The sequence below is a fragment of the Bos grunniens genome, chromosome 11 (assembly GCF_055505025.1).
Source record: "Bos grunniens cultivar Pamir isolate PY7600 chromosome 11, Bosgru_T2T1.0, whole genome shotgun sequence".
NCBI lineage: Eukaryota > Metazoa > Chordata > Mammalia > Artiodactyla > Bovidae > Bos > Bos grunniens.
The window spans coordinates 29,546,653-29,562,570 of record NC_141175.1 but is presented as its reverse complement, the minus strand read 5'-3'; the positions used below and the strand labels follow the sequence as shown (position 1 = coordinate 29,562,570).

General features: G+C 53.1%; 1 protein-coding gene across 5 annotated transcripts in view; it reads left to right on the top strand.

Annotated features, from left to right (window-relative positions):
* The first annotated feature begins 6,607 nt into the window (after positions 1 to 6,607).
* HS1BP3 (HCLS1 binding protein 3) overlaps positions 6,608 to 15,918 on the top strand; it is a 36,628-nt gene continuing 27,317 nt past the window's right edge. For all 5 annotated transcript variants that reach the window (XM_086325684.1, XM_086325687.1, XM_086325688.1 and 2 more), the window contains exons 1-2: positions 6,608 to 6,706; positions 13,171 to 13,336. In XM_086325684.1, coding sequence (XP_086181810.1) covers positions 6,675 to 6,706; positions 13,171 to 13,336 — 198 coding nt within the window. In that variant the 5' untranslated portion in view covers positions 6,608 to 6,674. The remainder of the gene's footprint in view (positions 6,707 to 13,170; positions 13,337 to 15,918) is intronic.

Genomic DNA, 15,918 nt, shown 5'->3' with positions numbered 1-15,918 from the left:
GAAATTTCCACAGTTTGTTGTGATCCACACAGTCAAAGACTTTAGCGTAGTCAAAGAAGCAGTAGTAGATGTTTTTCTGAAATTTCTGTGCTTTCTCTATGATCCAACGAAAGTTGGCAATTTGATCTCTGGTTACTGTGCCTTTTCTAAACCTAGCTTATACATTTGGAAGTTCTCAGTTCGTGTATTGTTGAAGGCTAACTTGAAAGATGTTGAGCATTACCTTGCTAGCATGTGAAATGAGTACAGTTGTGCAGTAGTTTGAACATTCTTTGGTGCTGCCCTTCTTGGGATTGAAATAAAAACTGACCTTTTCCAGTCCTGTGGCCTCTGCTGAGTTTTCCAAATTTGCTGACATATTGTATGCAGCACTTTCACAGCATCGTCTTTTAAGATCTGAAGTAGCTCAGCAGGGATTCCATCATCTCCACTAGCTTTGTTCATAGTAATAGTTCCTAAGGCCCACTTGACTTTACACTCCAGGATGTCTAAAAGAATATTGGGATTCTTTGGGCCAACTTTTCATATGATGCCTGACTCTTCACAAACTGCTACCGAGGCTCTGCTTGCATACCTGCAGAACGGGAGCTCCCTCCTAGTCCCGGGTAGTCTCCTGACAGCCCTGAAGGTGAGGCAGTCTGTACCCGGCGCCTGTGAGAGCCACCACACCTCTCAAAGGCACCTCTGCTGACAGAAGTTCACAAGTCACCCGGGAACGTGAACTGGCGCACTGGGGTTGATGCCACTTAGGAAGTCAGTCTTGGATTTCACCAGCGGGATCCACTCTGCTGCAGCCTGGAGCTCCTGATGACAAGACAAGAGAAGGTTCCTTAGAGATGCCTTGCCCTGTGCCTTGCATTGCCCATGCAGGGCAGCCAAGTCCCCAAGGAGGGAAAAGGATCAGCACCCTGGCATTTGGCATCACAGCTGCCAGGGAAGGCGGGGGGGGGCCATCTGTGATCCTGTGTCTTTGCTCTCTGTGTGGCTCATAAGGTCCCAGCCCAGCTCTGCCCTGGGTACCCTGGAGGAGAGGAAGAGGATGATTGAGGGCTCAGCCCTTGCCCTGCCCATCATTAGGGGTTGTGGGCCCTTGCAGCCCAGCACTATTTTGGAAGTAAAACAGATGCCCTCCTGGGCTATAATGTTGATGGTTCCAGAGAGTCAAGAGACCAGAATTCAAATCTGGCCTCTCACCTCGGACCGCAAGTCCCTTGGCCCTTCCTGGCTTTTGATCCCCAGACGCTGATAACGATCCCCAGTGAGGCTAATAATCAAATGTCCACCAAGGGTCCACCTGTGAGAGGTGGGGAGCAGGTGAGGACGGGGCCCAGTGCCAAGGACCCAGGCAGGGGCCAGCCCCCCGGTTTGGAATGCATTCAGAGCTGGAGAGGGTTAGCTTTGAGGAGGCAGCCTCAGCTTGGGGCTGTACCCCCAAAGAAGGTGTCCCTGAGAGGGCTGGGGATGGTGACAACGGTTCACAGAGGACGCCCCCAACCACTGCATCCGCGCTGTTGCTTCCTGTTCAGCCAGAGATGTGCTGTAGCCACCTCCCCACGGAAAGACCAGGGGTGGGGCTGTGGATGTGGGACGATCCCCGCAGGCCTCTGGCTCAGCCCGTCTGATGCCCAGGTCTGGGCTTCCTCTGGATGCTATGCATTTCCCATGCTCCACGCAGGGCTTGTCTGCCCCCAGGTTACCCCAGGCAACAGCTCTGGCATCCACACCGGGGTGGGCTGCAGCCCATCCCCAGCCACTGGCATGGCCCCATCCTTCAGTGAGGGGAGGAGATGGGGCTGAGAAGAAGGGAGTGGAATAGTTCCTTTCTAGAAATTTCACAGGGGTTTCTCAGGGCCCTTCCTTTAGGGTTGGGACAAATGGCAGAGGGCTGGTGGATACTGCCATCTGCTGGTCACTGGTTATAACAGCACCACAGTGTGGCTGAACCCCATTCCTGCTCAGATTTACAAAAACCAGTCTGCGAGAAGACTCAGGAAGCTCTGCACGGGGACCCTGAGGTTGAACCAGCTTACCTGGAGCTCTAAGGTATCCTGGGAGTTGAGGGGACAAGGACCACACATCTCCACTGAAGTCAGGAGAGAAACGAGAGGGTGGAGTCATGATAAACACTGGCTTCCAAACCACCTTTATAGTGCACTAGTTTTGTGACCTTAATTAACTTGTTATCCTCCACCTTTAAATGGAGACAGAGATTCCTACCTGTCAGGTGTACCTAAGGATAAAGGAAACAAAGTAGGTAAGCGCTTTACCATAGTGCCTGGCTCAATAAATGCTGGCTTTTACAGCTTTCTGATTAAGTCAGTCCTGGTTTAACCTGTCCAAAGACTGATCAAACCTGTCCATCCAGTCTCTCCTATGTGGTCTTTCAGGCCCATCGTGAACATTAATAGTCTGAAGCTATGCCTCCATTAGATTTTCTTGGAGACCTTTGTCGACACATGAGATTGAAACAAAACAAACTCCTTTTAGAATAAAAACTGGTGGCACTTAGAATGTGCAGTGATTCAGAACGCCGGGTCCTCCGATTTGTCAGGTAGGAGCCCCGGTTTTTAGTCTAGTCACATAATGAACAGAGAACCAAACGGTCTTCTTTGCTTGGGAAAATAGGGGTTAACAGAGGTCAAGAACAGGCTTGGAGGATCCAGAAGATGTGTCCCTAATTCTAGAATGTGAGATCTTGCAGCACTCCAGAGGATGAGGACCCTGGGACCAGAATGTCTCATGTTCCCATAGCAGAGTGTTGGACATCACACAGCTGACCTGGGGACCCGGTATCCTCAGCCTGGATGGCCTGTCTCAGGTTCTCTGGTCCACATAGCAAAGGCATCTGTGAGATCTTCAGGAGGCTGGGCTCTAAGGCTGCAAAGGGTGAGGCTGCCTACAAAACTGGGGACTTGACCTTAGGCCACGGCAGCCCCTTTGTGTGTGTTTCCCACTTCCCTAGGTAGCTGATCCACCTCTGAATAATACCTTAATTTAGGGCAGAGCCCCAGCTGGATCCTGTCCTCCCAGGCATTTTTTTTCTGGCTTGAATAAAGTTGGAGAGCTCTAGTCAAAGTGCTTATCCTTATCGCTGGGGACACAAAGAATTAGAAAAATATAGGGTGACAACATCAAAATCCCCAAAGTCACCAGCAAATCATTGCAAATGAAAACAATACCATTTTTATTTACTTCTCAGGCTAGTAAAACCAAAGAACGTAAAATGCATTCTTGGTGAAAGGAGATACAAGTAGGCATTCTAATATATACTCTTGGTGGGAATGCAAGTTCAGGGAAATTTCCCAAGAGCACTGTGACACAGCAACATTTTAAAATATATATATATATATTTATTTATTTAATTGGCTGCACCAGGTCTTAGTTGAGGTATGCAAGATCTAGATCCCTGATCAGGGATGGAACCCTGGGTCCCTTGCATTGGGAGCGTGGAATCTTAGCTACTGGATCATCAGGGAAGCTTCAGACAGATGCAACACTTTAAGGCAGGAAATTCTTTGACTCAGCACCGGCAAGGTACAAAGAGCTTTCTCCGAGCAAGGTAAACCCTCTGCAGGAACTTGCATGTATATGGCCAGAATTATGTCACAAAGCATCTTCTAACTGCAGTTCCTTAGCAGCGTGAATGCTATACCTATCTAGCCTTTATGGTTGTTGTTCAGTCGCTCAGCCGTGTCCGACTGTTTGCAACCCCATGGACTGCAGCCTCTATGGTAGTAAAAGGCAAACAGGAATGACTGGCTTTGGGGTAGCTCACCTACAGTGTCTGCCATACATCTCCTCTCATTTCAGTCACAGGTGAGCTCATTTAAGTAACAGCAGTGCTATGGATTAAAGATTTCCATCATGTCCATTTCACCAATGAGAAAACCAAGGCTCAAAGAGACAAAATCTACTTTTTCATGTCCTGAGTCTGGCACCGCCTCCTCTTGGAAGAACTTCTGTATGCCCCAACCCCTGGATGAGTTGGCTATGTGCCCTTCTCTGCACTCTGTGGGCCTGCACTTGCGTTGGCATCTCCAAGGGTCCCTGAGTGGTGTGTGAGCCCTGCCAGGGAGGCCTGTGTCTTCTGCATCCTCTGGGCCTGGTATAAAGTCCCAGCCCCATAGCGGTGCCCAGGAGCATTTGCTGAGGGACAGATGAGGTGGTGGCCTTGTTCGACTTGGGGTACCCAGCTCCCCACTGGAGTGCTAAAGCATCACTACAGAGAACAGAGACAAATCAGCAGGTCCCCAGAAATCCCACCCCACCAGAAACCAGGGCAAGGTTGACCAGAGCTCAGATAAGACTCCTTGTGGGCTGTGGTGCCTCTAACTTACCACACTGGCCCTGAGGTCCAGCGACTTCCCTGGGGCAGGGGGTGACTAAGGCCTGGAGCATTCCTCCCAGGGCAGTGGGAAGGGGCAATTGTCAGCTTCCCTGCAATGTGTTTTGCGTTACTGCGGCTTCAGCCATGGAAAGGGCTCCCTGAGTCAGGCAGGAAGCAGAAAATATCAGATTTAGATTCCACATTCCATGCATTGTATGCAATTATCCACTGGAGCCACAGAGGGGCGTGTGGGACCCACAGAGGCAGAAAATGGGATTGCTCTCCGAATGGGCTCACTCTTTCATGGGGAACCAGTGGGGTTCTCGGCAGGCTCTGGGTGTGCCAAGTACCCCCTCAGTGCACGCTCGGAAGCCTGGGGCCAGGGGTGAGGTTCATTTGCCTGCAAGGCACAGGTGACCAACATGCCACCAGCTCCGGTGGGGGTGCGGGGTCCCATTCTTTGCAGCTCCCACCTGTGCTTGCCCTGGGACATGTGTGCTTCTCTGCACCCTCCTGTGCTGCCTTCTCCACAGGCTCAGCCTAACTCTCAGCTCCAACAGTTTTGTGACCTTGCCTATCAGGATCTCCAGCTGTGGACCCAAAGGCGGCCATGGGAGCCAGGACAGGGACACCCATCACCCACCAAGCTGTGGCCCTCTGTGGACAAAGGGGAGTCAGCAGACAGTAGGAAGGAGCTAGAACCTTGAAGAGAGGCTAGGAAAGGGGAAGCTGGAGGCAGCAAGTCCACAGACGGAGCCCTGGGCCATGGTGTCCTTGTCACGAATAGCTCAGGAGCCTCCACAGGGCCCCAAGCAGAGGCCCAGTCCAGTAGATAGCTGTTGAATGAATGAATGAAAAGGTCATGAGGGAGAGAGGAGAGTGGCTTTGTGAGGAACTCTGACTAGTATCAGAAGCAGAGAGACCTGTCATTTTAGTTGCTGAACATTAGAGCAACACAGGCTTCCCAGATGGCACTAGTGGTAAAGAACCCACCTACCGATGCAGGAGACATAAGAGACCTGCGTTCCATCCCTGTGTCGTTAAGATCCCCTGGAGTAGAAAATGGCAACCCATTCCAGTATTCTTGCCTGGAAAATCCCAAGGACAGAGGAGCCTGGTGGGCTACAGTACGGGGAAGGGGGTGTCATTAGGAAGGGAGGAAGGGAGGAGATGGTGCCTGGAGAGCTGGCGGGCTGGGGAGTTTTAATAGCTCTCTGAGAGGAAAACTTTGGGAGACAGACACCCTCTTCTTGACCAAACTTTAGGCTCCTCTTAGCCCTCTTCTCGACTGGGCCTTTGACCTTGGTGCCTGCCCTGTCTCTGGCCTGCCCAGCCCAGTCTCAGCAAGAATCCTGCTAAGTCAGTTGAGAAAGGCTCTCTCCCTTTGATACCTGATCACCCTTGGTATCTGATCAAGTTCCTCACCTCCCACCCGTTAGTGTCTTCTAAGCCCCCAGCCTGCCTTCAGGCTAGGATTCAGCAAGGATCCTCACCCTTGGCTACCTGTACCTCCATCACCGACCTCCCCCTGCCCCCTGGCTCCAGTCCCATTGTCCTTGCTGTATTCAGGGCTGAGCCTGAACTCTCTCCCCATTGGGAAAGTCTTGACTCCTGTTGCAACAGCCTTGAATAAAGTCTTCCTTACAGTTTTAACAAGGTTCAGAACATTTCTTTAGTGAGGCATAAGAAACCCAGTTCTCAGAAGCTTTTGCTGGGAAGGGCCTGTTGGCCTCTTTAAGGAAAGCCCCTGGAAGGCCTTGGGGGTGGGGGGTGGGGTGTCAGACTGCTGTTTCTTTAGATCACCCCGCACAGTGTTTCATCTTGTTTGATGGGTTCTCTGACCTCGTTTGATGCTGGAAACATCTCTCAGAGCATCCTTGGGACCCTGTGCACGGTTGAGTTGTTTCCCCAAAACTCTCCCCAAGGAAGCAGAACCGAATGATTTATCGTCCGGAAGCGGGACGCTCGGGGCACTCCTAAAAGTGAACGGGGCGCTGTCACTAACAACGCCGGGACATCAGACCCAAACCAGGACGCACGAGCCTCTGAATGGCTCGGGACACCCCGGCGCGGGAAGGGGACGCGCTCGGCGCAGCTGGTGCCTCCAGCAGCGCCAAGCCCGCGCAGGGTCCTCAGCCCTGAATCTCCGCCCAGAATTCCAGAAAGACCTGGAAAAGCACGGCCGCGTCCGGCCGAGCGCCGCGGCCACTAGGCGGCGGGCCAGGCAGGAGCCCGAGCCCGAGCCGGGGCGGGCGGGGCGCGGGGCTCGGGGCGCGGGGCGGGGACGCGGCGACGCCAGCGCCCGCGGTCGCGTGATCGCACGCCCCGCCCGGAGCCCCTCGCAGTCATGCAGTCCCCGGCGGTGCTCGTCACCTCCAGGTGAGCCAGACCCCGCGCCCGGGCCGCGTAGAGTCGGGAGGGCCCGGAGCCGCGGCCCTAGGTGTCTCGGGCGGAGGAGGCGGCGGGTCCTGAGGATCCCGCCCGTCGCCCGGCGTCCCCAGCGCCGCTGGCCGTGGACCTGGGCTCGGCCGCTCCCCGGCCCTGCGGGAGAGGCCGCCCGCCCCGCTTCCCGGTTTTACAGATGGGGAAACTGTGGTCCCTAGAGAGTAACGAACTCATCCAAGACCTAGTGGAAGGCCTGGATTGGCCGATCCTGCACGGTGGTCAAAGAGGGGGTTCTCCTCACCCCTTTCCCGCTGACCTGCCTTCGTTTCTTTTCCAAGATCTAGTTATGCATCCTGGCAGCGCTGACTGTGTGCCAGGTCCGGGGCACGGCACTGGGAACGGGGTGAATCAGACCAGGCTCGGCCCGTCAGGGGAAACGGGCGGAGGACAGTTGTTGAGCCGGGGGGCGGGGCGGGGGGGGGGAGGCTTCCGGTTGCCATGGGAACACAGGGCCGGGTGTACCTCCGCTTCTGTGAGGTGGGGGTGCGTGAGGCCAGGTCCTCCATGGGAAAGGGAGGGGACAGGTGGCAGCTGCTCTAACAGGTAGCCCAGGAAAAGTGCAGTTACCGCAGAGGCCTCCAGAGGGTCCCTGGAGGTAGAGGACCCCTGGGTCAGGGTGGCCTGGGGGATTCAGTACAAGAGGGATGCTGAAGGCTGGGGTGGGCGTGGTTTTACCGTCTCCCCCTTTCTCACATCTGTCAAGTGACTCACTGCAAGTGTTTTCACACACTCCACCCTTGTTCCCCCTACACAAAATCTTAGGATAAGACATCAGTCTCTTACATAAATGAATGTAAAATTTTTCCGGCTGTAATTTGAACATCCTTGTGGCTTCAGGTCTAGAAAAGTATGATTCTTTAAGGTTCTGATGTCAGAACCTGCTTGGTCTCCTCTCCGTGGTGGCTGGTCGTGTCCTCGCTAGCAGAAGAGGTTTCCCTAGTGCCACGTGAATCACCTCCTCTCCCTGAGCCCGTTTCCTTTTATGCGGTTAGGAGGTTTGAGGTTGGCAGGTGTGAGCAGGGCCAGCGGCAGACCAGTGGGAGTGTGACCTTGGTGCTGGGAGCTTGGGAAGGGGGTGAAAGGGCTTCCCTCTCTGCCCCACCTGAACAGGGCTTCTTAACAAATGCAGGTGCTGGTGGTGAAGGCCAGGTGAGCGGTTCTAGGATAGTGAACCATATACAGTCCCTCTTGTGAGCTTTCGTGGGGCAGATGGGTAAAGGTATAGTGCGCCAGGGATGATAAATGGTATAAAGGAAAATAAAGTGGTAGGGAAATGGGATGCTAGGAGAAGTGAATGCTGTTTTATATGGTGTGGTCCAGGAGTGTCTTTCTGATAGAGTGGCAGCTGGGTAGATCCCTGACAAGTGAAAGAGAAATCTTAAGAAAAAGGGTACCAGGCAGAGGGGACAGCAGGAGCCAATGTCCTGGGGCAGAGAGATGTTTGCGCACCAGCCAGGAGGCCAGTGTGACTGCAGCGCAGTGAGCCAGCAGAGAGCTGGGTGATGTGGTGCAGAGTTTTACCACATCTGGGGGCTTGGAGGCAGGGGACAGTCAGAACAGGCTGGGGTGAGGCTCTGGGCATGGTGGGACCTGCTTTGGACTCCAGAAAGGTCTTTTGGCCGCTATGCTGAGCAGAATGGAAGCGAGCAGGGCGCAGTGAGGAGACCATTCAGGAGACTCTGGCAGTCATCCACGTGAGAGCTGATGCTGGCAGAAGAGCTTAGAAATATTTGGGTTCTAGCTATATTTTGAAGATTGAGTTTTCGTGGGTTGCTGATGATTAGATGTGGGCCATGAGAGCAAAAAAGAGTAGTCAAGATTGACTACAAGACTTCTCTTGGACCAGCCCAGGAGACTATGGATGGAGCAGGTTTAGGAAGGTGAGAATCACCATTGGTCTGGACATGTTTGTTAAGAAGCTTTCTGACAGCCAAGTGAAGACTTTGGGCAGGCAGTTCGGAGGAGTGTGGCTTTGAGGGGAGAGTCCAGATCAGAGAGGAATGAGGGACCACTGGCTCATAGATGGGATTTAAAACCTTGGACGTATTTGAGATCCCTGGGGAAGGTGTGGAGAAGGCAATAGCACCCCACTCCAGTACTCTTGCCTGGAGAATCCCATGGATGGAGGAGCCTGGTGGGCTGCAGTCCATGGGGTCGTGCAGAGTCGGACACGACTGAAGCAACTTAGCAGCAGCAGCAGCAGGGGAAGGTGAGTGAGAGAAGAGGTCTAAGGCAGGCACTTGGGGCAGGATTGCATACCATCCAGGGAAGCTGAGTAGGAGTGGCCAGGGAGGTTGGAGAATCAAGAGAGAGAGAGCATGGGTCCCAGAGCCTCAAAGAGCAGAGAGGGGCCATCAGATACCTCAGGAGTAAGAGGAGAGGGAGACATCAAAGAGATCCAACCAGTCCATCCTAAAGCAGATCAGTCCTGAATATTCGTTGGAAGGACTGATGCTGAAGCTGAAACTCCAAAACTTTGGCCACCTGATGCGAAGAGCTGACTCACTGGAAAAGACCCTGATGCTGGGAAAGATTGAAGGCAGGAGGAGAAGGGGAAGACAGAGGAGGAGATGGTTGGATGGCATCACCGACTCAATGGACATGAGTTTGAGTAAGCTCCGGGAGTTGGTGATGGACAAGGAAGCCTGGTGTGCTGCAGTCCATGGGATCACAAAGAGTCGGACACGACTGAGCGACTGAACTGAACTGAACACAGAGGTCACTAGTGACCTGGGTGTGGGCTGTTTCGGTTGCATGATGAGAACAAAAAAAGTTCAAGAAAAAGTTGAAGATCAAGAAAAAGTTGGAAAAAGTTCAAGATCAAAGAGGAGAGGAACCCGAGACGCCATTCTCTTGAGAAGTTTTGCTTGAAGGGGGAGCAGAAATGGAGCAATAGCTCAAGGGGGAGATTGGGTGGAAGGACAGCTTTGGTTTGTCAGAGAAGTGGGAGTGATCCAGTAAGGAGGGGAGATTGATGGCGCAGAGAAGACAGAAGATTTGACGTCCTTGAGTAGGTGAGGGGTTGTCTTAGGTAGGAGCCAGCCAGTTTGTCCCTAACAGCAGGGGAGGCAGACGCAGGCCAGGTGTGGATGCAAAGGGATGTGCTTGGAAGTTCTCCGACTGCTTCTCTTTTCTCAGTACACAGGAAGCAGGGTTGTAGGGAGAAAGCAGGTCCTGGGGGTTCGTGGATTTAGGCAACTTGGACTCTGTGCGGCGGGGTGGGGGAGGGTCCTGGGAGCAGTGCCTGCATCATCTGGTGGCTGGTTAGACATGCAGACTCTCAGGCCTTGCTGGATCAGCATCTGTGTGTTGACAAGATTACCGGGGGAACTGGGAAGGCACATCACAGTTCCGGAAGTTTGGTCTGGGGTATAGGTGGGCAGACTACACCCATGGGCCAAAGCCTACCCCCTACTCACTTTTTAAATCAGTTTAAGTACTGTCTGTGGCCGCTTTTGCTCTACAGCGGCTGAGTTGGGTATTGTGGTAATGGAGACCCTGTGGCCTGCAAAACCTAAAATATTTGCTATGTGGCCCTTCACAAAAAAAGTTTCCCTGGGGGCCCGAGGAGAATGGGAGACAGTGTAGATTAGGCTCAGGGGCATGAGAGTCCCCTGAGGGGCTTGTTAACGTGAGGATTGATTCAGCAGAGCCTGGATCTGCCTTTCTCACAAGCTCCCAGGTGGGGCTCATGCAGCGAGGACTACACTTGGAGAACCCCCTAGACTGAGACCAAGCTGGGCTTGCCCGGCCCAGCACCGCAGCTTGCCAGTTGTGGCCATGAATTTCAAGTGGGACCAGTCAACACGTCTGACCACAGTGCGGGAGACTTGGGGTTCGTTCCCAGGGTCAGGAAGATCCCCTGGAGAAGGGAGTGGCCACCCCCTCCAGTATTCCTGCCTGGAGAATCCCATGGACAGAGGAGCCTAGCGGGCTACAGTCCATGGGGGTCACAAGGAGTCGGACACAAATGAGACACCCTTTAGTTGACCTGTCTGTGCATTTATCCCAGTGGCCTGCCACTGGTGCCCAGGACCTGGAGAACTGGCGGGTTTAGGGGAACAGGCAGGGGACCTGAGTCTGTGATCCCAGCCGTGGGGCAGGGCCTCTCAACTGGGGCGGCATGACGAGGGGTACAGTGGAATTGTCGGGGGGGTGGTGTCACAGATAGAAGCCCTGGAGAAACTGCAGGGTGTGGTGTTCCGAGACGGAGCAGTAACAGTAAGCAGGGCTGTTAGGAGGTGCGGGTCAGCGGGGAGGCAGGGCGCAGCCTGCAGTGAACCCTGGCTCCACCTCTGACCCACTGAGCCCAAGTACAGGTGACTCCCTTTTTGCGTCTGCTTCCCTGTAGCTCAAACAGTTAAGAATCTGCCTGCAATGCAGGAGACCAGGGTTCAATACCTGGGTCGGGAACATCCTTTGGAGAAGGAAATGGCAATCTATTCCAGTATTCTTGAGAATCCCATAGACAGAGGAGCCTGGCAGGCTGCAGCCCGTGGGGTTGCAAAAAGTCGGACACGACTGAGCAACTAACACTTTGGGCTTCCCTGATAGCTTAGCTGGTAAAGAATCTGCCTGCAATGTGGGAGACCCAGGTTCGATCCCTGGGTTGGGAAGATCCCCTGGAGAGGGGAAAGGCTACCCACTCCGGTATTCTGGCCTGGAGAATTCCATGGACTGTATAGTCCATGGGGTCGCAAAGAGTCAGACATGACTGAGTGATCAGAACACTCTGTGACTTGAAGTGGGTCTCAGTGGTGGTGTCCCTCTGTAGTGCTTCGGGAGCACCTTAGACAGGCGAGGTCCCCACAGCAGAGCCTGTGGGGGTGCCTCTTGCCTTTCACCCCCTCTGCTGTCCTGTGCCCGTCACACTGTCACGCAGGGACACCACGCACAGCACCAGGAGCAGAGGGTCTTAGCGCTTGGTGGAAAGGCTAGGACACTCGTCTTGTCATTGGCGAAAGGAAAGGAGGGCTGATCATTTGTTTTTCCAAGTGACTCGTGAATGCTGAACTTACTTAACACTCACCTGAAGGGCGGTTCGCCCGGGCCTTTCTCAGTGATTCATGCTTTCACTTTCTTTCACTATACCAGCAGCCCCCAGCCTTTTGGCACCAGGGACCGGTTTTGTGGAAGACAGTTTTTCCAGGGATTCGGGGTGGGGGTGGGTGGGAATGGTTTGGGGATGATTCCGTCTCATTACATTTATTATGCTGCCCCCGATCCAACAGGAGCCAGAGCTCAGGCAGTAACTCGAGCCACGGGGAACGGCTGTAAATACAGCTGAAGCTTCCCTCGCTTGCAGGCTGCTCACCTCCTGGTGTGCGGGCAGGTCTCTAACCTGGACCAGTAACCATCTGTGGTCCAGGGTTGGGGACCCCTGCCTCCCACCCGTTGAGAATGTTCGTGGGTGTAGAGGTTGCTACATTTGGTGGTAGGTGGCTGTGTGGTGGGTTGTCCTCCCTGCTGGTGACAAATGGCATCGTAGTATGGTGTCATTTGCCCGGTGTGGAAAGAGGGGGACCTGTGTGGAAGGAGTGCAGGGCGTAGGGTGTCACGTGTTGGATTGGGACAGAGTTCCGGGGCAGGAAGGGCCATGTCCCAGCTGTCTCCCTGGCAGCCCAACCCTTTGGGCCCTCCCGTTTCTTGTCTTTTAGAAGTCCTGCCCTGCAGAGGCTGGGTCTGGACCCTGATAACGGGGTGCCCAGCGCATCCTGTCATAAGTGTTTGTGTGGTTTATGTTTGTGAGTGCAGGTCTCCATGATACCCTCACCCAGAAAGAGGAATACATTTAGCCTTCTTCTCACCTCAGGGAAAACATTTCATAACTTCTTTGCTCACTGTGCAATTCATTGCATTTGTGTAGCATTTAAAAATTCTCAAAGAGCTGTAACGTTTCCAAGTATCCACTCAAAGCCTGCATTAATCATTCAGTTATGTCCGAATCTTTGCAACCCCATGGACGAATGCCTGCCAGACTCTTCTGTCCATGGGATTTCAAAGGCAAGAATACTGGAGTGAGTTGCCATTTCCTTCTCTAGGGCATCTTCCCAATCCAGGGATCAAACTCAGGTCCCCTGCATTGCAGGCAGATTCTTTACTGTCAGAGCAAAGAATTTGCTGTTTCCACAGCCCCATTTTCTCCACTGTTTTTCTGCTGAGAACAGGCCTTCGTTCTTGAGGGACCCACAGGCAGGGCCCTGGCCTGGGAAGCCAGGCTTCAGGAGGGGCTGGCATGTGGAGGGGCGGGTAGCCTGGAGTTGGACCCCTGAGGACTAGCCCAGCGGAGGAGCCTTGTTACCCAGGCCTTCGGGACCCCCTGAGGACTTACCAGCATTTCGCTCTAGAAGCCTGCTGACTTGAACCTGACCTTCCTCTGCCTTCTCTCCTTCTGGCAGGCAAGTTCAGAATGTCCACACGGGCCTGGACCTGAGTGTGCCACAGCACCAGGAGGTGCGGGGCAAGATGATGTCGGGGCACGTGGAGTACCAGATCCTGGTGGTCACCCGGCTGGCTGCATTCAAGTCGGCCAAGCACAGGCCTGAGGACGTCGTCCAGTTCTTGGTGAGCTAGGGGGTCTGGCAGGGTGCTCCCAGGGTCCAGAGGCCCAAGGAGACACACACGCCTCCCACCAGGGTTCAGGTAGCAGCAGAGTGCGAGCAGTGCTCTAGCCAGTCCTCAACTGGAGGATGCCAGAGTGCGTTGGCAGTAAGGACACCAGTGAATCAGATGCTGACCGTCTGTGGGGAGACAGATCTGTGAAGAGACAGGAGCCTGGGGTGGGGGGAGGGCGGGGGCTGTGGGGGTGTCAAGACGGGGCACCTAAGCCATCCTAGGGGAAGGGTTCGGAGAGAGGTCAGAGCTGAGCTGTGATGTGAAGAGCAGATGGAGCCATCAGCATTAGGGCAGATGCGACACTCCCTTGGTCTCTCCCCTTCAATCCAGAGCCAGTAAACACCCACAGCAGTCCCGCACATCTCTCCGTCTAGAGGTGGGCCGATGAGAATACACAGAGGAGGTGGAGCTGGGGGCATAGTAGATGTGATGCGTGCAGTCATTGATCCCCAGCCCTGGAGGTCAAGCCCACAGCCCCCAGCACCCAGTGGTATCAGGGGGATGGCACACACACCTCCAGCCTCCTGGCCTCATCAGCCGCCTGCAGCCACAGGAACTGGGCAGCAGGGCCTGCAGCCCTGTCCCTCCAGGTGCAGGGCTGGCCCACAGCTCCAGCCTCCCTACTCCCCAACCACAGTGGGAGCATCCCTAAACTTGACAACCCCAGACATGGCGTAAGTGCAGGTGACCTCAGCCCAACCCACTCCCATGGGAGGCCGAGCCTGTGACACAGCGGAAGGGCCCATCACCCGCATGTCCTAGGCAGTGATGGCAGCAAGGCACCAGCAACCATGGAGGCACAAGCGCTGACAACAGGGGCACCAGGCCACACCTCCAGCAGGGGCATTGGAGGCTGGAGAGTACCAGTCTTCTAGTGTAACTAGAGGCAGTGCATGCAGTTCAGCCACTCAGTCGTGTCCGACTCTTTGTGACCCCATGGACTGCAGCACGCCAGGCCTCCCTGTCCATCACCAACTCCCGGAGCTTACCCAAACTCATGTCCATTGAGTCGGTGATGCCATCCAACCATCTCATCCTCTGTTGTCCCCTTCTCCTCCTGCCTTCAATCTTTCCCAGCATCATGGTCTTTTCCAGTGAGTCGGTTCTTCACATCAGATGGCCAAAGGATTGGAGCTTCAGCTTCAGCATCAGTCCTTCCAATGAATATTCAGGACTGATTTCCTTTAGAATGGACTGATTGGATATCCTTGCAGTTCAAGGGACCCTCAAGAGTGTTCTCCAACACCACAGTTCAAAACCATCAGTTCTTCCGGCACTCTGGCTTCTTTATGGTTCAACTCTCACATCCATACATGACTACTGGAAAAACCATAGCTTTGACCAGATGGACCTTTGTCAGCAAAGTAATGTCTCTGCTTTTTAATATGCTGTCTATGTTTCTCATAGCTTTTCTTTCAAGGAGCAAGAGTCTTAATTTCATGGCCGCAGTCAACCATCTGCAATGCTTTGGGAGCCCAGAAAACCAAAAACTTGTGCTGTGGTGCCACCTGCTGGAAAAAAAAGAAAAGCCTCTCACCTGTTGACTTGTTAGAAATCAAATTTTAAAAAATGAAAAAGCTTTATCTAAAGAAGAAAGGTGTTTCATGCTTCAAATTTCCCAGAAGAGGAAGAACTCATCAAGCACCATGAAGAATCACAGTAACACTGGCACAAAAGAAAATGATGATTCTCTAGAAACCAAATTTAAAGTCCCAGAACAATGCAGCCTAATAGAGAATTCAGAACAACTGTCATGAAGGAGCTCAACAAGCGACAAGAAAACTCAAGGATGAAGTTAATGAGCAGAAGATATACTTTCCCAAAGATATTGAAACTCTAAAAAGGAACCAAACAGAAATTCTGGATCTGAAGGACTCAGTAAGTAAGATGAAGAATACATACTTTAGAAAAGGATTAGAAGTAGAGAAGACCATTTTTAAAGATAAAAATCTAGAAATGATACAGTTAGAAAAGGAAAGGGATTTAAGATTCAAAATAACAGAGAGAAAATTCTGCAAGAACTATCCAAATCTTTTAGGAAGGGCAATCTTAGGATATTGGGTGTCCCAGAAGCAGGAGAGAGAGAGAGAGAGAGAAGTGAGCAGAGAGTTTACTTGAAGAAATGATAGTGGAGAACATCTCTCAAACCGGGGAAAGGAATTGCGTGTACAAGTCCATGAAGCCAAGAGAACACCCGATTGCCTCAGCGCAAAAAGGTGTTGCTAGTGGTAAAGAATCTGCCTGCCAGTGCAGGAGACACAAGAGATGTGGATTCGATCCCTGGGTCTGGAAGATCCCCTGGAGGAGGAAATGACACCCTACTCCAGTATTCTTGCCTGGAAAATGCCATGGGCAGAGAAGCCTGGAAGGCTATATAGTTCGTGGGGCTGCAAAGAGTCAGACACGACTGAGCAACTAACACTTCACATACGAGATTCTAAGAGACAAGTTATGGCACAGTTTTTCTGATTAAGAGACATTCAGCACATCCTGGAAAGTGTCTGAAGAGTGTGATTTTTTCATTGGCTTCT